This window comes from Curcuma longa, chromosome 5 (assembly GCF_044706935.1).
Source record: "Curcuma longa cultivar G26 ecotype Majalengka, Jawa Barat chromosome 5, ITB_CL_G26_1.1, whole genome shotgun sequence".
Classification (NCBI taxonomy): Eukaryota; Viridiplantae; Streptophyta; class Magnoliopsida; order Zingiberales; family Zingiberaceae; genus Curcuma; species Curcuma longa.
The window spans coordinates 6,974,909-6,996,343 of NC_133865.1; the positions used below are offsets into that span (position 1 = coordinate 6,974,909).

Consider the following 21,435-nt stretch of genomic DNA (forward strand, 5'->3'; position numbering starts at 1 on the left):
TTGCAGAACTCCCCCAATCCTGAGTTTTCCTCCTTCCCCCATCCGATCGCTGTGAAGCTAAGGGTGTGGTGGCGGGACGGCAGAACTCGCTCGAATCATTCGACATCTTGTTGTAGTTCCGGCAGCAAGATGGCCGGAGTTTTAGTCGTTCTCGCATTTGTTGTCTTCTTGATTGAAGGTGAATATTTAGGTGCTGCTTATAAATCGGGCTCTGTTTCCCCTGTTTCGGCTAATCCTGCTCTGGTTTCAGGGGCTTCGGCCGCAACGTTCACGCTGACGAACAACTGCCAGTACACCGTTTGGCCCGGTCTGCTTTCGAGCGCCGGCACGGCTTCGCTGCCTACCACAGGCTTCGCTCTGCAGTCCGGTGAGTCGCGTAGCCTTGACGCCCCCGCCGCCTGGTCTGGCCGCCTCTGGGGCCGCACCCACTGCTCCACCGACTCCACCGGCAAGTTCACCTGCGGCTCCGGCGACTGCGGCTCGGGCTCCGTCGAGTGCTCCGGCAGCGGAGCCGCGCCGCCCGCCACCCTCGCGGAGTTCACGCTCGCCGGAAGCGGCGGAATGGACTTCTACGACGTGAGCCTCGTGGACGGGTACAACCTCCCGATGCTGGTGGTCCCCGAGGGCGGCTCCGGCGGGACGTGCAGCTCCACGGGGTGCCTGGTGGACCTCAACGCCCTGTGCCCGTCGGACCTCAAGGTGGTCCTTGCGCACTCCGACGGCGGCAGCGAGGGCGTGGCGTGTAAGAGCGCATGCGAGGCCTTCGGGTCGCCGGAGTACTGCTGCAGCGGCGAGTACGGCAACCCCAACACGTGCCGGCCGTCGTCCTACTCGCAGTTCTTCAAGAACGCGTGCCCCAGGGCGTACAGCTACGCCTACGACGACGCCACCTCCACCTTCACCTGCGTCACCGGCTCCGCCAACTACCTCATCACCTTCTGCCCCAGCACCACAAGGTCTCAAATCGCAACCTACCCCTCTCCCTCCTCCATTTGTTAATCAGTCATTTTCTTGGCAGTTGCCTGCCACGTTTGACCATCAATTGATCTCTGTTTTCATTCAAACGAACAGCCAGAAATCATCGGGCTCGAACCCGCAGGCGGTGGCAGTGTCGGCGACCACCAACACCAGCGCGATGGTATACGTGGGCAGCGAGCAAGCCAGCGACGGCGCCGCGCTAGCTGCGGTGCCGCTGCTTGCCCTCGCGTTCGCCGTCCTCCTCTCTGTGATCTCGTAGAAGCCTTGTCTCGAAGCGCGGAAGGCCGTGCTTCAGTCACGTGGGCTCTGCCATTTTCCGGCCGTTGGGGCGTCTACCTCTATCAGTACTCTTCGTCAGTGAAACCCTCATTTTACACGCAGTGCAGGAAAGAGAGAACCAAAGACACATCAAAATCTTTTCCCCCAAGAACACAGTAGCTACTTATTGACCAACATACAAAGTGGGACACAGATAACGAAATATGGCTACTGTTGCTGCTTCCATTTCAATTTTTCTTCTTTTATTTCAATTTGTTCTGGTAGAGAACGTAATTGTTATAATAGAAATTGATTTATACAACGATATACAATATTCAGCCCTATGTCGGTCTGGACGGTCACTCGGTGGCAGTGGCCTCTGGAAGAATACAACTCGTCGTATTTATTACAATAAGATATGCAATTCATTAATTACACACGTCTCTAGAGATCATGGTAGTTGTTGGGTTGTAGATGGGTCACGTCGAAATGAGCCCTTATATCTAAATGGATAACGCGAAATATCCATACGTATTACAAGATGTGAATTAGTAAAAGAGAAACACACAGGAGTTCAAAAGTGACAAGCTCGTCTCATCTCTAGTTTATCCAATTCTAAGTACACAAGACCTTTAATATAAGTATTCTTAAAGCGAGTGAGTAAAGCTAATGATCAAATCCATAGTATGAGAATACTTAGATATCAGCCACCTAACTGTGATAGGCCCACAATATCTTGCAACGACAACGCATGACCACCAATTAGGTAGATCCCAATAATTAATACTAAATTGTCACGAGAATAAAATATCTTGTTAAGACGACCACCGATCGATTAGGTAGAGCCAGTTCATCTGTATTGCAATCATATGCATGTTTCATCAGTTGCCTGACCTCTTCTAGAACCCATCTCTTCAATCAGCTCAGCTCAGCTCCTAATGGATATATAGCAATTCCTCGACGGTTCTGAGTTTTCCGGGTAGTGGACTGTCCACTACGTGAGTCCGGCCGGTGCACTGCACTGCCTTTCCGTTCGTGAATAGGGGCGTTACAAGTGCATCATTTCCCTTCCACCTTTGTGCCCACTTCCGCCTTGCTGCGCTCCAACTCCTGCCACTGACCTCGCCCGCCTTCATTCGCCACTTTGGTTTTGACTGCTCAACTAGGCGACCACCTCATAATGAAGGACCATGCTCGAGAGGGCATGCTGAAACGTGCGGCTCTGTTTCATGTCTCATCGCACTTTGATCGGTGGAGGGGCATCATAACCCACCGAGTTGTCAAACCACTGGCCTGTGGCCCTATAAATCCAAGGGCATCACGTTCGATCGAATGGAGCTGCGCCACAAGATGAAGACCTATGCGATCCTTTGTTTTTGGTGCTTTCTGATGCAGGGGTTAAGCTGGGCAGAGGAGAGGCAGGTGTACGTGGTGTACATGGGAGCTGCTCCTGCTGACTCCTCTGCGGACATGCTGATGGAAAGCCACCTCCAGCTTCTTGCCTCTGCTTCCATCAGGTTTAAATGTAACAATTAACTGCGTCGAAAACGTGAGTCCGTCCACTAAACAGTGCCGTTAATGAATCAGGGAAAAGAAGCTAATTAGGAGCTATAGACACGGATTCTCAGGGTTCTCGGCGAGACTGTCGAAGGGAGAGGCAGTCGCCATTGCCCAAAAACCAGGGGTCTTGTCAGTTTTTGAAGATCCAATCTACCAGCTTCACACCACCAGGTCATGGGATTTCTTGCAGCAAACGTCGGTGGAGATCGACTCAAATCTTGATGAGGATGGCGCGTACTCTTCATCTCCAATTTCGGACACCATCATCGGACTTTTAGACACAGGCAAGCTCCACAAAAAGATATATATATACGCACTGCATTTCCATCTTATTGCGAAATATTTCTTTTTAAGGGATTTGGCCGGAATCCCCCAGCTTCAGCGACCACGGAATGAATAGCGTTCCAAAGCGATGGAAGGGGATTTGCATGAAAGGAACGAACTTTAGTGCATCTAATTGTAATAAGTGAGCTGAAATTTGAAGAAGAGTTTTTAGTGGTTTAACTGACACAAAAAGCGATACTCTGATCTTCTGCTTCATTTATCAACAGGAAGCTGATCGGAGCAAGATGCTATCCATCGGACGAAGACGTTGCCAGCGTTTTCCCAGGTGAATTGTCTTCTCGAGACACTAATGGCCATGGCACGCACACCGCTTCCACCGCGGCAGGGAACTCGGTCGCCGGCGCCTCCTACTACGGCCTGGCGGCGGGCACCGCTAAGGGCGGCTCGACTTCGTCGAGAATCGCAGTCTACAAGGTCTGCTTCTATTATGGCTGCCCCGGATCCGCCATCCTCGCCGGATTCGACGACGCCATCGCCGACGGAGTCGACTTGTTGTCGGTGTCGCTTGGAGCTGCAGCGCGCTACATGCCCGATTTCGACAAAGATCCGATTGCCATCGGAGCGTTTCATGCCGTGGCGAAGGGGATCACCGTGGTGTGCTCCGCCGGCAACGATGGGCCCACCTCTTCCACCGTCACGAATGCTGCTCCATGGATTCTCACGGTTGCAGCGACGACCATCGATCGGCACTTCGAGTCTGATATCGTTCAAGGGAACAACAAGTCAATCGAAGTCAGTGGAATCCTCACTTATCTAAATTTAATTTCGAAAAAAAATCAAACAATTCATCTGATCTCCCTTCACTGTTGGATTCAGGGAGAGGGTATAAACTTCTCTAATCTGAGCAAATCTCCGGTTTACCCCTTGATATCCGGGGAAGCTGCAAGGTCTAATTCAAGCTCCGGCGATGGGTACGCAAGGTAATTAACCAAGGATAACTCACAAATTATTTCCCTGTTGGATGCATTTGGCTTAATTATTTATCTGAACCAGTCACTGCGACTACGAAACGCTCGACTCGAAGAAGATCAAAGGCAAGATCGTTCTTTGCATCAACAACAAGAGCGACGACACCTCAGAGATTCTGAAGATTGATGGATTGCAGAGTTCGGGAGCTGTTGGTGCCATCTTTATCGATGACATGGAAAGAGCCGTGGCTATTCCTTTCGCCTCCTTTCCTGTCACCAAGATCTCCTCGCGTTCAGCTGATGAAATTCTCTGCTACATCAACTCAACCAAGTAAAGCCAATTATTTTGACGATTAATATGAATGTTCGGATTCAATTAAGCTATAACTAATTCCATTTGGTTTACATTGTTCCTTCGAATTAGAAATCCTGTGGCCTCCATACTATCTACGGTGACAGTTAACAAATATAGGCCGGCGCCGGCCGTGGCTTATTTCTCCTCAAGAGGTCCTTCGTCGCAGACAAGTAACATTTTGAAGGTAAGAAAGTCCTCAAATCTGCTTCTCGATTAGAGAAAGTTCTCCATGTTTGTAAGTTCATTAATCTGCATGCATGCAGCCTGACGTTGCGGCGCCGGGAGTCAACATCCTCGCGTCATGGATTCAAGAAGATGATTCATCAGACGATGTTCCCCCCGGCCAGAAGCCTTCGGGATTCAATCTCGTCTCTGGAACTTCTATGGCCTGCCCACATGTAACAGGAGTAGCTGCGACAATCAAGGCTTGGAATCCGAGGTGGAGTCCAGCCGCTATCAGATCAGCCATCATGACCACTGGTATATAATTTCGATCCATTTTCGATATTGATCGTGAGCACCACACCACCATTGCTTGTTTAACTTAATGGCATCCATCCTGCGGTCCTCTTGCAGCAACTCAGCTCAACAATGATATGGCTCCAGTGACCACTGACGCCGGATTGACTGCCACTCCCTACGACATTGGAGCAGGGGAAGTGAGCCCAACTGCTGCACTGCAACCAGGCCTGGTCTACGAAATAGAACCTGATGACTACTTGATCTTCTTGTGCAACTATGGCTACTCTCCCTCCAAAATTAGTCTCATAACTACCATTCGGCAAGGTTTTGAGTGCCCAGCAAACTCAAGCAAGGATCTCATTTCCAATCTCAACTATCCGTCGATAGCTATCTCAAACCTCTCGGGGAAGGGGTCCAAGATTGTGAACCGGATTGTTACCAACGTTGGAGCTGAAGATGTTACCTATAATGTGACTGTCAAGTCTCCGCCGCAGTTAGACGTGAAAGTGGTACCGGACAAGCTCCACTTCACCAAATATGTGAAGAAACTCAGTTACCAAGTGATCTTCTCTGCTACAAACTCTTATGTGAAGGCTGACCTATTTGGATCGATCACTTGGTCAGATGGAGTTCACAGAGTTAGAAGCTCATTCGCAGTGAGGAGCACTTAATTAATACTGATCCATGCCGTCGAAATGTAACCGTACGATATATAGAATCCTAATCCTAATTAAACCGATATCTGGTGCACAGTGGAACCATAAAGTACTAGATTCTCTTGACTTCATCATGAATAAATCATTAAAGAACAATTGCAATACAATATTCAGAATCATTTCTCCCCCCAAGTTTTCAGAACAAGTATTTTAGGTAATTTGTAAAGATGTTGTTCACTACAAGCCTGTAAGCCTTTTCTGTGGGGTGGTAGCTGTCCCAGAACACAAACTCATTCACGTCGCTGCAAGTGGTTACTGTCTTGCTGTTGCACAGGAGAGTGACCTCTATTTCTCCACTTCCACAGCACCCTTTTGTGGACTCCTTAAATCCTGCAAAAGAGCAAGAATTCAGTAGTCTCGCTCAATCGAATTAGAAATTTACATGGAGGAGAAGAGACATCAGTAGTCATCACCATAATAGCCAGGCCTTTGAACAAGATCAAGAAGAATGTCGTATATGTCGATGTAGACAATCTTCACTTCAGTAAACTCTGCTGAAAGACCTTTGATGACGGTCTGAATCCTGGAGTTGAACAATTGAGCCGCTTGGTTTCTAGTCGCTTCGCATCGTCTTTCTTTCCCTCCTCCGAGAGTTCTTTGCGACGGCACGCAGCCGATAGGTGGAAGACCCACAAATCCGATCTTTGTTGCGCCAATTCCTACTACTTGCTGCAATAAGCCACCACCACCACAACATATGGAAGTTACACATTAATTATAATTAATAGCTCCTTAAATTAAACATGTGATATATATATATATATATGTAGCAAGTTACTTAGGCAAGCACCCTGATGAATTCTGAAGCAGAAGAGATCAACAAGTTGACGTAGGAAGGAACGTCGTAGTTCCTCCTGAAAGGGGTGGTGAAATAAGTGTTTGCGAGATCGTCAGTTCCCGCGCAAATGATGAAGAGGGCTTTCGAGATGATTTCCGCACCTCGATCTGGACCAGCAATGGAGTACAGCCTTGCTCTGTACTCACTGAAGAGTTCGAGCTGCTCCTTCATGGGTATCACATTCTTAAACAAGAGCAATTAAGTTAGCATGCATCCACGCACTGCACGTTATAACTTCTATGGAACGAAGAATTATGGGATGCATTAAGTAGACGATCACCAAGATTTTGGGGGTGAGAGGGTCATAGCCAGTTGCACCGGAGGCAAAGCTGACACCAGTTAAGATGTCCTCGGGTGAGAGATCCACGCCGAGGTACGGAGGAAGTAATTGCTTCACACCTAACGTTTGAGCTGCTTGCATGATAAAATTAATTAGTTTATGTGAAAAATACTACTTTTGCGTACAATTTTTTGCTACTTCTTTGCATGAGTTCCTATTATTAGCTAGCCAAACATTATTGAAATGTTCAGTTCATGTTATGAGCATTGAAGAACTCCAGCAAAGTTGGTAGAGTTGGACAGAGAATCGACATGGCCACACCTTTATGTGGTAGCAGGATCCAACTGTGCGAAGTATTCAGCTCTGAAACGAGCAGTCTTTTCTGTCACCATATATAATTTAGATTAATGTAAGTAGATCTGGATCCTAGAGATGCAAATAAGCTATTCTTTAATTGTGTTTTTTTTTCAAATTTATTCAATATTAAAATTATATATTTAAATATTATGGTTTTATTACTAGCTAATTTATTTCGTGGTAACTTTGTGTATTCTTTTAGAGTTATAAATGAATCTAACGTTTTGGTATTCGATTTGATAAGAACTTATTTATATTCATTCAATACACAAAACATTAATTAAACTAATATGTTTGCACATATATATATATATATATATTTAGCTCATTAATATTTGTAAATAATATTCAAGAACAACGTTCATAAATAATATTTAAAACTCATATTAACATACTAAATAAATAAGAAATTTTCAAAATCAACAAATAAGTTTGTATTATCAAATTCAATAATCAACAAAATAAATTAAAGATATAAAAAATTTTAAATAATCAAATAAACTTACATTGAGAGCTCGATAATATTTAGATGAATCAAGCTCAAGCTTATAAAAAACAAATCTTAAATAATCATTTCAACGTTTAATTCATTTTAGACTAAACTTGACTTGACTCAATTACCTTGTCAAAGAAGATTGAATATCATAGAATTTGACTAGGCTCGATTTGTTTACGACAATGTCTTTTAGATTGAACTTAATTTGTAGCTTAACAAAATCCAACATGCATGTTTCAACTAAAGACTTTAATTTGTATCTATGGTATTTTCTTCAGATCCTGTCATCATACATTAATCCATCAATCTAAAACAAAATTATGAAGGGAGAGGAGATGTAGTATTTGGGAAAAGAGGAGTGTAACAATTTTGAAGAAGAGCTTTTTTTTTTTCTCACAATACATTTTATCCTTGCTACAACTTGGTTTATATAGCCATGAGAAAGGAAGTCCAAAGACATTTTGGTTCTTCCTACATTAAATCAAATACATGTACTTACAATCAAGACAACTTAATTAGCCCCTACAACTTAAGCAATTTGGTTTTGAATTCCAACAAGTCAATTTGATTTAGACTTCCAAGAATGCATGTTTGGTTTAGATTTCCAACAATGCCCCCCGTAAACCAAACTTGCTCTTCATTCCTAAGCTTGCCACGATTCTTTTGAAAATAGGTCCTCCGAGTGGTTTAGTGAAGATATCAGCCTTTTGTTCATTGGTCCTGCAATGTTCAACATGAACAATACCTTCATTCACAAGCTCCCTTAAGAAATGATATCGAATTCGAATATGCTTTGTTTTTCCATGAAGAACTGGATCTTTTGAAATTGAAATTGTTGAATTGTTGTCACAGAATAAGGTTGTTGGATCTTCTTGAACATGCTTGAGATTCTCCAGAATTCCACGCAACCAAAGTAAATGACATCCTGCAAAAGAAGCGGCAATGTATTCTGCTTCTGTAGTAGAGAGTGCAATAGTAGACTGCTTCTTTGAACACCATGCTATAGCTCCGCTTCCAAGATCAAAAACATAGCCTGAGGTGCTTTTGCTATCATCGATACTTCCTGCTAAGTCACTATCAGTATAACCAACAAGATTAACTGGTATATCTGTTTGATAGAAGATGTCATAATCAAGAGTTCCTTTCACATATCTAAGAATTCTTTTTGCTGCCTCCCAGTGATTAGAAAATGGTTGCTCCATAAACCTGCTCACCAAACTTACAGCATACATAATATCTGGCCTTGTAGCAGTCAAGTACATCAAGTTTCCAACTAAACTTCGAAATGTAGTTGGATTAACTAGTTTCCCTTCACCATACTTGCTCAACTTCAATCCTATAACACAAGGAGTTGATATAGGATTTGCATTCTCCATTCTGAATTTCTTCAAAATTTCTTTTGCATAACTCTCTTGAGTGATAAAAATTCCATGCTTAGATCTTAAAACTTCAATTCCAAGAAAATGATGTAATTCTCCCAAATCAGTCATCTCAAATTTATTTTTCATTGAAAATTTGAAATCATCTAGCATCTTCAAATCATTGCCAGTAAAAATAAGATCGTCAACATAAAGACTTACAAATATGAAGCTTCCATATGGATTGGATTTGGTGTAGAGAGTATGCTCTAATGGGCATTTTAGAAAACCATTCTTCTCAAAGTAATGATCGATGCAACTATACCAAGCCCTTGGCGATTGTTTTAGCCCATACAAAGCCTTTTTCAACTTGTAGACTTTATCTTCTTCTCCCTTTTTAACAAACCCAGGAGGTTGTTCAAGATAGATCTCTTCTTGAAGAACACCATTCAGAAATGCTGATTTGACATCCATTTGAAAAATTTTCAATTGTTTTGAGCTGCAAGAGAGATCATTAATCGAATAGTATCAAATCTCGATACAGGAGCAAATACCTCTTTAAAATCTTCTCCTTCTTTTTGCTTGTATCCTTTTGCTACAAGCCTTGCTTTATGCTTATTGATAGAACAATCTGCATTTCTTTTGATCTTGTATACCCATTTAACACCAATGGGTTTTTTATGTGAAGGAAGATCAGTGAGCTCCCAAGTTCCATTTTTTTCAATGGAAGCTATCTCCTCTTTCATGGCCTTTTTCCATACTTCTTTCTGATTTGCTTCATTAAATAAAATTGGTTCTTCTCCTGCAAAGAAAGCAAAAAATATAGAATCATGATATTCAATAGGTTCGGTTGAATCTAAGAGTTCCTGCACGCTTCTCATTTTCCTTGGAGGAGGACTTGTTGAAGAACTTGGTGAATTTCTTGGTGAATAAGGAGAATTGTCTTCTTCTGATTCTTGTTCACTAATTAAAGGAATATGGATATCCTTTCCTTTGCATTTTGTATCTTCAAAATTTGCATCTTCATCAAAACGAACATCACGGCTTATCACTATCCTTTTGGTCTTTGGATTATATAACTTGTAGGCTTTGCTTCTTTCACTATATCCAATGAAGATGCATTTTTCAGATTTGTCATCAAACTTGTTTCTGTTTGCTTGCGGAATGAGTGAATAAGCAACGCTCCCAAACACCTTTAAATGTTGAATATCAGGCTTTCTTCCATACCATGCCTCATGTGGTGTGCAATCTTCCAAACCTTTTGTTGGAGAACGATTGATAAGGTAACCTGCACAAGAAACAGCTTCTGCCCAAAATTCATTTGGTATTTTTTTTCCTTTTGAGCATGCATCTCATACTTTCAACAATGGTTCTATTTTTCCTTTCACTTACACCATTTTGTTGTGGTGTAAAACGAGCTGTCAACTCATGCCTTATACCATGTTCTCTAAAATATTTCTCAGCTTCATTTGAAATATATTCGCCACCACGATCAATTCTCAAAGTTTTGATACGAAGCCCAGTATAATTCTCAACTTCAACTTTAAAATCTTTAAAAGCTTGTAATGCATGAGATTTTTCTTTGAGAAACTTAATCCATACCTTCCTTGTGAAGTCATCTATGAAAGTAATGAAGAACTTGCTTCCACCAAGTGATTCTGTTGGCATATATCCACAGAGGTCAGAATGAATAAGCTCTAATGGCCTTTTTGCTCTTCGAGATGCTTGTTGTGGGAATGAATCTCTGTGTTGCTTTCCAAGTTGACATGCTTCACAAACTTCTTCAACTTGATCGATCTTTGGCAGTCCTCTAACCATCTCTTTTGTTGACAACAACTTTAAACTTCCATAATTCAAATGTCCATACCTATCATGCCACAACTTTGAAACTTTTTTATCAACAGCAGCAAAACAAGATAAATTTGTGGTTTCAAGTTTGAGAGGAAATAAGTTGTTAGAAGTCACGATAATCTTTGCAATAACCTGATTGTCTTTTGATATAGTGCAAGTATTATGATGCATATGCACATCATACCCTTTCTTCATAAGATGACCAGCACTAAGTAAGTTGCTTTTTAAACCCGGAACAAAATAAACTTCAGACATTTTCTCAATATTTTCAGATTTAGTTTTAAAACAAATCTCACCAATTGCTTCAATTTTGTGAGTGCTAGCATCACCAATCATGACTTCACCATAATCAATTTTAGATAAATGGAAAATAGATTTTTGTTACCTGTCATATGTTTACTAGCCCCACTATCTAGGTACCACATTTCATCAACTTTGTTGTCATGGGAAGCAAGCAACAAAGTTTCTTCACTTTTTCTTTGATGAATGAAGCCACTTTCAGTTTTCTTGTCATCTTCTTGCTTAAACCAACAATCTGCAGCTTTATGTCCAGGCTTGTGACAATGGCTACATTTGATATAGCCATGTTTCTTATCATCTGGTTGTTTGTGCCAACAATCTGCAACTTTATGTCCTGGTTTATGACAATAGCCACATTCAATATAACCATGTCCTCGGCCTCTTTGTTATCCACCATCTCCTCTTCCTCTTTGAAATTTGAAGCTTTGATTTTCATTGTTGTCACTTTGATGATATTGTTGATTTCTTCCTCTTCCGTGAGAGCTTAAATCACCACGTCCTCTAAAATTTTTGTACCTACCGTGATAGGATGAACCACGACTTCTAATAGAAACTTGGGATTTAAGAGCTTGATCAGATTGTTGTGATGGGGGAAATAATAAATTAATCTTCACTTCATGAGCTTTCAAGATACTTTGTAAATCTTCTAAAGTCATGCTCTTCAAATCTCTTGTCTGTTCAATAACAATAACAAGGTTAAAATATTTTTCAGGAAGAGAACGAAGTACCTTTTATACAATTCTGAAATCTTCCAATGATTCACCATTTGAAATCATTTGATTCACTATAGAACCAACTTTTGTGAAATACTCAGCAACTTTAGTATTTTCTTTCATCTCTAATTTTTCAAATTCTGATCTCAAAATTTGAAGTTGAATATTCTTCACTTGTTCATCACCTTAATTTATAAGCTTTTTGTAGAATTTCCCAAGCTTGCTTCGATGTTGTTGCTTTGCGGATTTTCTCGAACACCACTTTGTCTATTGCAAGATTGATTTGATTTAGAGCATGAATGTCCTTCTTCCGGTTGTCCACCAAAGCTTTCTTTTCGGCCTCAGTCAAGGCTTCTTCATCTTCGAACTCAAGAAATCCTTTGTCGACTATATTCCATAAATTAAAAGCTTTCAACCAAACTTGAAATCTACTGCTCCAATAATCAAAATCTTCTCCATTGAAAGTATGCATAAATGGAGTTGCAATATTTCTGGATGCCATTTTTCTTGAACCTCACCACGCTCTGATACCAATTGAAGGGAGAGGAGATGTAGGATTTGTGAAAAGAGGAGTGTAACAATTTTGAAGATAAACTTTTTTTCCCAATACATTGTATCCTTGCTACAACTTGGTTTATATAGCCATGACAAAGGAAGTCCAAAGATATTTTGGTTCTTCCTACATTATATCAAATGCATGTAATTACAATCAAGACAACTTAATTAGCCCCTACAACTTAAGCAATTTGATTTTTGTTGGATATTGGGAGCTTAATGGACTAATACAGTTTTGTAGAAAAATTGGAATGCCATCAATTGATGAAAGTCGTAATTGACTTCAAAATCGAAATCTACTTTTCGCGTAGATAGATGTAGACTATTAATTTACTCAAAACCGATTAAGGGTGAATGAGAAATTAATTGTTTAAAGTCGGTCAGAATAACATTAATTATTCATTAATGTTATATATAAAGAAATGTATGGGAGAATAGTCTCACATCAAAAATTTTCGATATGTTTTCTTTCCTTATTAATGATGCTGTGTTAATGGAGTTAACACAAAAAGACCAGGTGCTCTCTTCTCAGGGGCGAGCAGGTGGTCACACCTGTGAGCCCACCACGCGCGCACACGCGCAATGTGCGCTTTGTAGGCACACTTTGCACGAGGTGTAATGGATTGCTTGTGATGCGATCTAGAGCGTTGGATCGCGAAGAGTCATGATCTGACCGTTTGGGATGAGACTTGATCTGAAGCGTCAGATCGAATAGATCATTAGATCCAGATCCGATAGCTGATGACAATAGGCGAGATCTGAGGGTCACAACCCTTCAAATCTGATGGATGAGATTAAAATGGGCTATGTGGAGGGTTACAACCCTTCAGATTGGACGATCCAGATCGATCCAGCCCAAAGAACACATGGATCCTCTCACCCAAATTGGCATTCAACCTCTTCATTTGGTATAAATAGATCCCTCCAGATTGGAAATTTCATCGATCAATTCATCGATTCCTCTCTTCCTTGTGCATTCATCTCATCTAGTGCATTAGGAGTTCAAAAAGCCTACGAGAAGGTTCGCTGGTCTCGGAATTTGGACTGCTACTATTTCGAGATGTTTGTCGTTGTATCTTGGGAACGAATTGCTGCTATCCGTTAGCACTGTAGCGGAGCAATATCGTTTACGGAGATAGTGTTGAACACTAGCCTCGACGATCCGTACCAGTTTGCGTACTCCCAGAGCTATCGGAGATTACAACAGTTTTGAATTCCAACAATCCAATTTGATTTAGGATTCCAATAATGCAAGTTTGGTTTAGATTTCCAACAAATTAAACAGCCAAATGCATCCCTTCTTATAGGGCAATTACATGCCGACGCACAGAGAAAATTGTGTGCGGGTCCAATGATTCAGTCATGAGCAGGGGAATCCAGGCTAACTTCGGGTTGGACCATGCGCTGTAAGGAACCGAGAACTGTTTCATGAGTTAATGGGTTCAGTGGGAATGTAGTTGAGAGGGTCACCACGTAATAGTTTAGCACATCTAATTTTTCCTACGAAAGTTAAAGCCATGCATATGTTCGTGAGCTGTAGGATGAATTAATGTTAGTGCACCTACCTCCCTGGAATTAGCTAAGCCCGCTATTAAAGAATCACTTGTTCGATCACTTCCAACTCCAACCTCCTTCGAATCTACTGGACCATGCCATGAAATAACTGGAGGACTAATCGGTTGAGTATAAACTTTCACTTCTCTCTTGTTGTGGATTACTGTGGCTGTTTGAGCCAGATACGTGGTGTACATCTATAGAAGTCAGTACAAAACATGCACGTTAAGAAGATTAATGAATTTTTTTCCCTATGTTCTTCCTTACATATGTTGCTATATATAAATATATATCGAAGCCATTCATTCGATATTCCCTACCATTGTGCCATGCATTGTCCTCTTACTGTGTCATATTCCTCAACATTGTTATGTCCTTGCTCGAACTCTCGAGGAGTCGCCATCAGCTACGTACTGCCACCGTGCGATAATATTTTTACTTAAATTATTTCCTTATTATAGACTGTTTTTTAATATATCGTAATATTTTAAATATCAAGTTTAATGTTATTAATTTCCATGCACCGTGCATTTTGACAGTACTGATCGATCAAGCTTTCTAGGGAGTCTGCTAAGTGTTTATTAATGGCGATTGATAGAGACAAAGTGACCAAGATTTCTTGTCTTGATGCTATTTCTCTTACCCACTGTGCTCGCTTAATATTGCACAAGAGAGGTTGTCAATAGTTTCTCCTCCAAGTGTTTATTTGAACTAGTAGTGTTTCATTGTCGCTTGTTTTCGAATCATTATGAGCTGTATTTTAATGTCCATGAAGATTAATTGTTATCCACCAACTATTACTATTGAAGAAACTTTTTTATTAAAATTTGATTCTTCGAAAAAAAAAAGAGAGAAAAAATAAAGGTGGCATATATCAGAAAGAATCCAGAGAGAGGATCCGTTTAATTAGTTCATCATATATATTCCTGCTTGTCTACGCTGCAATCTTGAGTTGGATTCCGTATAAGATTAGCAGTTCCCTTCTCAAAAAAGGTCGAATACAGTGATGAATTTAATGAGGGAGATGGAGAGAATTGAATTCATGTGAGAAGCTCCCATTGAGTGAATGAATATAATGCTTGGTCGACTTGGTAAACGACACCCATATGCTCGTGTTTAATTAATGCTATCTAGTTCCTTAATTTTGTGAGTAAAAAAAAATGTTAAGTAAATCATCAAAATACTCTCCTGGAATGCAACAGGCGAACTGTCTGTGTGGCAATGAATTCATATGAACGATGCATGATAGAAATCTTAATTTGGCACTCCTTAAATTTAAATATTTTTATATATTTAAAAAAAAAGTTGATATATATATATATATAGCATCAGGATCGGAATTAAAAAAATTATAATATATATTGGATCTCTCAAAAGACTGGAAATTTTGAAAAGTTATTGTATTAATGCATATGATCAGCTAGCCATGGATCGCATTTTCATCAGACTAGCTAGCTCATGGTCGACGCCAATAGAGTTCTCTTCCTCGAGCACTAAATTGAAGAACATAATCTGGTGGACCAAGCCTCAGGTCAGTGTTTATCTTCATGGCCTCCTTCCGGAACCGTATCCCACAAGCATTGCACAAAGTCTGAAATTAATGTACTACACAAATTAAGTCCATATTTTCAAACAAATCTATCAATAACCAAAGTTAATTAACTAGCTCACTCACTTTAGGTCCATCGGGTCCATTTCGCCACAGCGTCGTGTTCGTTCCTGTGCAAGCTACACAACTCTTCACCTTGACAACAGAGGACGATGCACCATGCGAGAGGTTCATGTCTGACTTCGACATCTTGTAATTGCTTGGCTCCATGTCACTCGATCCAGCTACTCCCTCACCATCATTGTGTGTATATATATATCTATATTGATGATGAGATTTTGATTGCAGATGCATTAATGGGTGACATTTACATGATTCTTCTCATGGAAGAAGCTTGCACTGCATAGTTAGTGTAACGCCTTGACATTCAATGAGTAAGAGCACATTGCCATTTAATTACAAAACAACGACGCCCTTAATAAATCAGGAAATGAATGAATGACAAATGACCACACACTCTTTCCAAAATCTCTTGTTGGTTCTAATTGAATAAAATATCACGAGGGGTTAAAAATAATTAAGGATATATTTAAGGGCCCAATTCAGTGATCCAACAGGCCCAATTGGAAATCGCAGTGAGGCTTCTGATAGCGGAGCGGAGAGCACGACGGCGGTGATGGCCATGCCACGTGGCCGTCGTCGTCGTCGTCATCATCCAATTTTAAAATTAAACATGGAAAATTATGTTTAGCAGTTTAATCCCATTTTTGGCCATGCCACGTGGCCGTCGTCGTCATCCGACCCGCAACGTACATTTCCACGCGGTGACACGGTAACTTCCTCGCTCGCTTACTCTCTCCCAAAGTCCAACCCTCTCCGCTCTCGTCGTCCGTGCGCGAACGCCGAAGGAAGGAGGTTCGACTGCTCCACGACTCCAATTTAAGTCAAACTCTCTCTCTCTCGCTCTCTGTCGTCTCTTGTTCCTTTGTTTCCGCCGAATTTGTACCCTCAATTCGCGTACTCGATCCCTCGGTCCTGCGCAGTGGGGGCATCGAGCGGGACCAGCAGAGGCGGAAGATTAGGGTTGCAGACTCGGTGAAGATTTTGGGGAAGGAGGAGTTGCGGTGCAGATAGTGGTACGGTTATCTTTCCTGATTAATTCTTCTCGTTCTATTCGATTACGCTGATTCATGGATCTGGCATACTCGGTGGCATCGGGGTTGGGATGCGCAGCTGATATTAATTAGTTACTATGGTTTTGATCTGGCAAGTTCTGAACTGTTGTTTTTTCTCTTTAATTGAACAGAGTCAACCAATTTGTTATCTTCGTAGCAAAAGTTGATTACTCTGGCAAGACTTGAACCATTGATTTGAATCTAGTTGGAATGGATCAATTTCAGACCTAGTTTTTATTTTTTTTTCTTTTATTGTCATCTTTTGGTCAGTGCCAATTGTCTTAGTTGTGGAGGTGATCTAGTTAAACTTTACTTGCAATATATGATGCCTTATCTTAACCATTGATTGGTCTAGCATGAACAGCACAATTTCTGTTTTAGTCTGAATTGGTCTGATTTAGGCCTTTATTTTTCTCTGATAGTTGAACTAAATATTATAGTTAACCTCAAAGATCTTGACCAAAGACCTACTGAAACATTCTAAAAGTAGGTTTATTGCTTTCGTTGCAAACAAATATATGAAAAATATTGCTTCTATATTTGCAAAAAAATATATGAAAAATATTGCTTTTGTTGCATCATGAAATACTAAAAGTGAAATGTAACATCTCTAAATTAACTCTAGATAAAATGGGCTAAGCTAAAATTTACTCTCAGATATTGGTTTTGTCTGTGTGACATAAGATCCTGATGTATCTTTCATGAGAATGTGTAGGTTTATGCATTCAGGTTGCTAACTAGTTCATAGTTTATAATAGCTGTTGGTTGGTGAGTACCAAGACCTACTGTCACCAGTAAATCTTACATTGCCAGTGCAAGTCACTATACACTTTAGTTGATAAATCACTACAAATAGGTGTAACAGATTGACATCAGAATTTTCAGCTGGACCGAGCCTCGGTCCCCTATTGGATTTAAAAGAGAATTTTGTTCGTTGTTCTTGGTTTCAATTTCATGGTTTGGGTAAATATCTATATTTTCAGAACCAATGATGATGGAAAAATAAATCAAATTAATTTGTAATTGACTTTTGTATTACCATTTAGATTGTCATGTATAGCTTTCTTAATTCATGTTTCATGATGAAACCATCTTTTTTTAATCAGGTTTCTGTGAAGCAATGGCAGAAAATCATGACGATTCACTTGTCGAGCCTATTTATGAAGCATTTCTTTGTCCACTTACTAAACAAGTTATGCGAGATCCAGCTACCATAGAGAATGGGCAGACTTTTGAGCGAGAAGCTATTGAGGACTGGTTCAAGAAATGCAGGGACAATGGAAGGAGGCCAACCTGTCCATTGACAAATAAAGAATTAAAGAGCACTGAGTTAAACCCTAGTATAGCTCTGAGGAATACCATTGAAGAGTGGACCAAGAGAAATGAAGTTGCCCAGCTGGACAAAGCATGCAGAACACTGTCACTTGGGAGTTCTGATGTTGATGTTTTACAATCACTTAATTCCATTACAATTATTTGTCAGAAAAGCAGGTCAAGCAAACATGCTGTGCGTAATGCAGAATTAATACCTATGATTGCTGACATGCTGAAGAGCAGCAACATGAAAATACGAATTAAAGCACTAGAAACCCTTTGCATCGCTTCTGAAGAAGATGATAATAAGGTTGCCTTCTATCTGTTTTGTTTGATTTGCTGATTCTCATGAACATTCTGGACTTGGTTCTTACCCTCTATGAGGAAATAACTTCAGATGTTATTGTTTTGCAGGAAGCTATTGCTGCAGGAGACACAATCCGAACAATTGTGAAATTCTTGTCACATGGGCATTCACAAGAGAGAGAAGAAGCTGTATCATTATTATATGAGCTTTCAAAATCTGAAACTTTGTGTGAAAAGATTGGAGGAGTCAGCGGAGCGATACTTATATTGGTAGGAATGGCAAGTAGCAAATCAGAAAAACATTTAACTATAGAGAGAGCTGATAAGACATTGGAAAATTTAGGAAAAAGTGAAAACAATGTCAGACAAATGGCTGTAAATGGTAGATTGCAGCCACTTCTTAAACTTCTCCTTGCAGGTAATTTGCTGTTTTGGTTAGTTTGTTACACTCCTTTATACACTCTTTAATAATTTCTTATAAATTGATATTATATTTTAAAATATGATGATAAATGCATATACGATATCCCCCTATTCTCAGCAGCATTTGTTTCTCTAGCAGCTTCTTTTCCCTTGAATATTTATATTGTTTGTTCTTTTCTATTAAATTTATTTTCCTCTTTATTAAACAAAAAAATTGTTTGTTGCATGTCTTTTTATTATGCCACGTGAACTACTTTTTTTTAATAATAGCTAAATCTAGCAATTACTTGGGAGGTTTTAAAGGATATAATATGAGCATTCACTTGTCACAAATTTATGTTTAGCAATCTGATGCAGGGGATTCGTGAACACGGATCTCGGGTTGAATCATAGGACCTATAATATATCAACTGGTAACAATCCAGTTTTAGGCCAAAAAAAATATCGTTTAAAGTTTTTTCAAACAGAGACTCCAAAGAATTTTTGTCCTTTTTATTAAGGTTATTTTAATTTTTTGCATCTTTAGGGTTTTCAAACTATTTAAATATTTGTTTAGTTGATGTTAGGGCATCATCTTTATTTTGAGTTAATATTATTCAGTTAAACCAAGAGAAAAAAAAGCGTTTAATGATTTTCTGTGTCTTCCTTGAAAATTTTCTGTTCGAACTAGCCTACAAAATAATCATTATTCTATCCAACATCAGAATCTCTTCTCATTATCAATTTTTATGCCTTGCTTTACAGTTGATTATCCAAATTTGACAGTGTCACAGTATGATAATCCATCTTTCTTTAAGGAATCAGGCAATCAGCTGTCATGCCAAAATATTATCTAATGTAAATTGTTGCAGTAGATGACATGGGCTAGCTTTATTGCTAAGTGTAATTGGATATAGGCGAATGTTTGGGTTGGATTTATTAGAATCTCTAAAGCAGAAATTGTTTTTCTTCCTTTTGTTTTAGTTTTACCTACACTACTCTCTCCTTTGTAGTAGTTGTAGTCTTCTATGAAGTGTCTAAATAATGCTTTGTTATTGTATGCTTGTCTGGATGATTAGTGTTAAGGTTTCATTTCTCCAACTCCAAATATCCAATCTTTCATTTTGTAAATGAATTATTAGTTATGTTGTTTTTTAGGTGGTTCTTTCTCCAAATTTTGTGCAAAATCATGCAGGATCACCTGAAACACAGCTCTCAATGGCTGCTTATCTTGGAGAGCTTGTCTTGAGCAATGATGTGAAAGTCTTTGTAGCCCAAACAGCTGGTTCGGTACTCGTCAATGTCATGAAAAGTGGGAGCAAGCAAGCGAGAGAAGCTGCCCTCAAGGCTTTGAACCAAATATCATCTCATGAGGCTAGTGCAAAGATACTTATTCATGCTGGCATCCTTCCACCACTTATCAGAGACCTTTTCATGGTAGGGATCAACCAGCTGCCTATGAGACTGAAAGAGGTAGCTGCAACAGTTCTTGCTAACATTGTGTCTTCAGGTGCTAATTTTGAGAGGATCCCTCTTGATCATGATCGCCGGACCTTGGTTTCTGAAGACATCGTGCACAGTCTTCTTCATCTAATTAGCAACACTGGACCTGGAATTGAATGCAAGCTTCTTCAGGTACTTGTGGGGCTTACAAGTTCTTCAGCCACTGTTTTGAACATGGTTGCTGCTATAAAAAGTTCAGGTGCTACCATTAGTATTATTCAGTTCGTTGAAGCCCCGCAAAGAGATGTCAGAGTGGCTTCTATAAAACTCTTGAACAATATTTCTCCTTACATGGGTCAAGAGCTTTCTGATGCTCTTCGTGAGACTGCTGGTCAGCTCAGCAGCTTGATTAATATCATTGCAGATGACAGTGGGATCTCGGAAGAGCAGGCAGCTGCTGTTGGGCTCCTCGCTAACCTTCCAGAGAGTGACTCTGTTTTAACCAGGTGCCTCTTGGATGAAGGAGCTTTCAAGATAGCCATCTCAAAAGTGACCAGCATCAGGCAAGGGATAACTCGTGGGGGACGCTTTGCCACTCCTTTTCTCGAAGGCCTCGTTAGTGTTCTCTCGAGGCTCACATACATTCTGGAAGGTGAACCGGAGATTATTGCCCTAACTCGTGAGTATAATCTTGCTAGCCTTTTCACTGATTTGCTTCAGATGAACGGTCTAGACAAAGTGCAAAGAGCTTCTGCTCTGGCACTGCGAAACCTCTCCAGGCAAACAAAACTATTAACAAGGGTCCCAGTGGTTCCAGAACCAGGATTTTTCCGTTCTATGTTTTCTTGTGTAGGCAAGCAACCAGTTAATACTGGACTATGCCAAGTCCACCATGGCTTCTGTTCTGTAAAAGAAAACTTCTGTCTGTTGGAAGGGAAAGCTGTAGACAAGTTGGTTGCTTGTTTAGATCATACTAATGAAAAGGTTGTCGAGGCTGCCTTGGCAGCCTTGTGCACTTTGTTGGATGACGATGTGGATATCGAGCAAGGAGTCTCTGTCATAGATGGTGCGGATGGGATTAAACCAATTCTGGAAATATTGCGGGAAAACAGCACAGAGACACTCAGGCAGCAAGCTGTGTGGGCAGTCGAAAGGATCTTGAGGATAGAAGAAATAGCTTGTGAAATTTCAGGAGATCAAAACGTTGGAACGGCATTAGTTGAAGCGTTCAGGCACGGGGACTATAGAACGAGGCAGATCGCAGAGCGGGCACTGAAGCATGTCGATAAGTTGCCAAACTTCTCTGGGATTTTCACAAAGATGGGGCAATAAGAGGTAGAAAGACCAGAGCTTTGTACATCA

At 40.6% G+C, this 21,435-nt stretch overlaps 4 protein-coding genes across 5 annotated transcripts; 3 read left to right on the forward strand and 1 right to left on the reverse strand.

Annotated features, from left to right (window-relative positions):
- On the forward strand, positions 1-1,508 carry LOC141829950 (thaumatin-like protein 1). 2 transcript variants are annotated; one of them, XM_074717415.1, is made up of 4 exons: positions 37-64; positions 112-178; positions 251-956; positions 1,072-1,508. In XM_074717415.1, exons 2-4 carry the CDS (start codon positions 130-132, stop codon positions 1,235-1,237), a joined length of 921 nt encoding a protein of 306 aa, XP_074573516.1. In that variant the 5' UTR covers positions 37-64; positions 112-129; the 3' UTR covers positions 1,238-1,508. The 2 variants fall into 2 exon arrangements, with proteins under 2 accessions (XP_074573515.1, XP_074573516.1); XM_074717414.1 differs by having other exon boundaries at positions 1-178.
- Positions 1,509-2,510: 1,002 nt separating this feature from the next.
- Positions 2,511-5,663, forward strand: LOC141829949 (CO(2)-response secreted protease-like). The gene is made up of 9 exons (XM_074717413.1): positions 2,511-2,753; positions 2,824-3,080; positions 3,151-3,262; positions 3,348-3,873; positions 3,958-4,061; positions 4,135-4,380; positions 4,474-4,588; positions 4,668-4,884; positions 4,981-5,663. The coding sequence occupies exons 1-9, from the start codon at positions 2,569-2,571 to the stop codon at positions 5,535-5,537; spliced, it is 2,319 nt and encodes a 772-aa protein (XP_074573514.1). The 5' UTR covers positions 2,511-2,568; the 3' UTR covers positions 5,538-5,663.
- A 55-nt stretch (positions 5,664-5,718) lies between these two features.
- Positions 5,719-6,841, reverse strand: LOC141829784 (GDSL esterase/lipase EXL3-like). The gene is made up of 4 exons (XM_074717294.1): positions 6,701-6,841; positions 6,373-6,603; positions 5,996-6,251; positions 5,719-5,912 (listed from the first exon to the last, which is right to left on the reverse strand). Exons 1-4 carry the CDS (start codon positions 6,839-6,841, stop codon positions 5,719-5,721), a joined length of 822 nt encoding a protein of 273 aa, XP_074573395.1.
- Positions 6,842-16,292: 9,451 nt separating this feature from the next.
- LOC141829658 (U-box domain-containing protein 43-like) lies at positions 16,293-21,408 on the forward strand. The gene is made up of 4 exons (XM_074717182.1): positions 16,293-16,569; positions 17,715-18,232; positions 18,337-18,646; positions 19,826-21,408. Exons 2-4 carry the CDS (start codon positions 17,729-17,731, stop codon positions 21,403-21,405), a joined length of 2,394 nt encoding a protein of 797 aa, XP_074573283.1. The 5' UTR covers positions 16,293-16,569; positions 17,715-17,728; the 3' UTR covers positions 21,406-21,408.
- Positions 21,409-21,435: the final 27 nt, after the last annotated feature.

What these genes read in the sequence shown, in the direction of transcription:
- LOC141829950 (XM_074717414.1), top strand. Translation starts at nt 130, where the DNA reads ATGGCCGGAGTTTTAGTCGTTCTCGCATTTGTTGTCTTCTTGATTGAA. An exon ending in TGTTGTCTTCTTGATTGAAG is followed by an intron (nt 179 to 250) that starts GTGAATATTTAG and finishes CTCTGGTTTCAG; the next exon opens with GGGCTTCGGCCGCAACGTTC. An exon ending in TTCTGCCCCAGCACCACAAG is followed by an intron (nt 957 to 1,071) that starts GTCTCAAATCGC and finishes TCAAACGAACAG; the next exon opens with CCAGAAATCATCGGGCTCGA.
- LOC141829949 (XM_074717413.1), top strand. Translation starts at nt 2,569, where the DNA reads ATGGAGCTGCGCCACAAGATGAAGACCTATGCGATCCTTTGTTTTTGG. An exon ending in AGTGCATCTAATTGTAATAA is followed by an intron (nt 3,263 to 3,347) that starts GTGAGCTGAAAT and finishes ATTTATCAACAG; the next exon opens with GAAGCTGATCGGAGCAAGAT. An exon ending in TGCTACATCAACTCAACCAA is followed by an intron (nt 4,381 to 4,473) that starts GTAAAGCCAATT and finishes CCTTCGAATTAG; the next exon opens with AAATCCTGTGGCCTCCATAC.
- LOC141829784 (XM_074717294.1), bottom strand. Translation starts at nt 6,841, where the DNA reads ATGCAAGCAGCTCAAACGTTAGGTGTGAAGCAATTACTTCCTCCGTAC. An exon ending in CTCTCACCCCCAAAATCTTG is followed by an intron (nt 6,604 to 6,700) that starts GTGATCGTCTAC and finishes CTCTTGTTTAAG; the next exon opens with AATGTGATACCCATGAAGGA. An exon ending in CTGCTTCAGAATTCATCAGG is followed by an intron (nt 6,252 to 6,372) that starts GTGCTTGCCTAA and finishes GGCTTATTGCAG; the next exon opens with CAAGTAGTAGGAATTGGCGC.
- LOC141829658 (XM_074717182.1), top strand. Translation starts at nt 17,729, where the DNA reads ATGGCAGAAAATCATGACGATTCACTTGTCGAGCCTATTTATGAAGCA. An exon ending in CTGAAGAAGATGATAATAAG is followed by an intron (nt 18,233 to 18,336) that starts GTTGCCTTCTAT and finishes ATTGTTTTGCAG; the next exon opens with GAAGCTATTGCTGCAGGAGA. An exon ending in TCTTAAACTTCTCCTTGCAG is followed by an intron (nt 18,647 to 19,825) that starts GTAATTTGCTGT and finishes AAAATCATGCAG; the next exon opens with GATCACCTGAAACACAGCTC.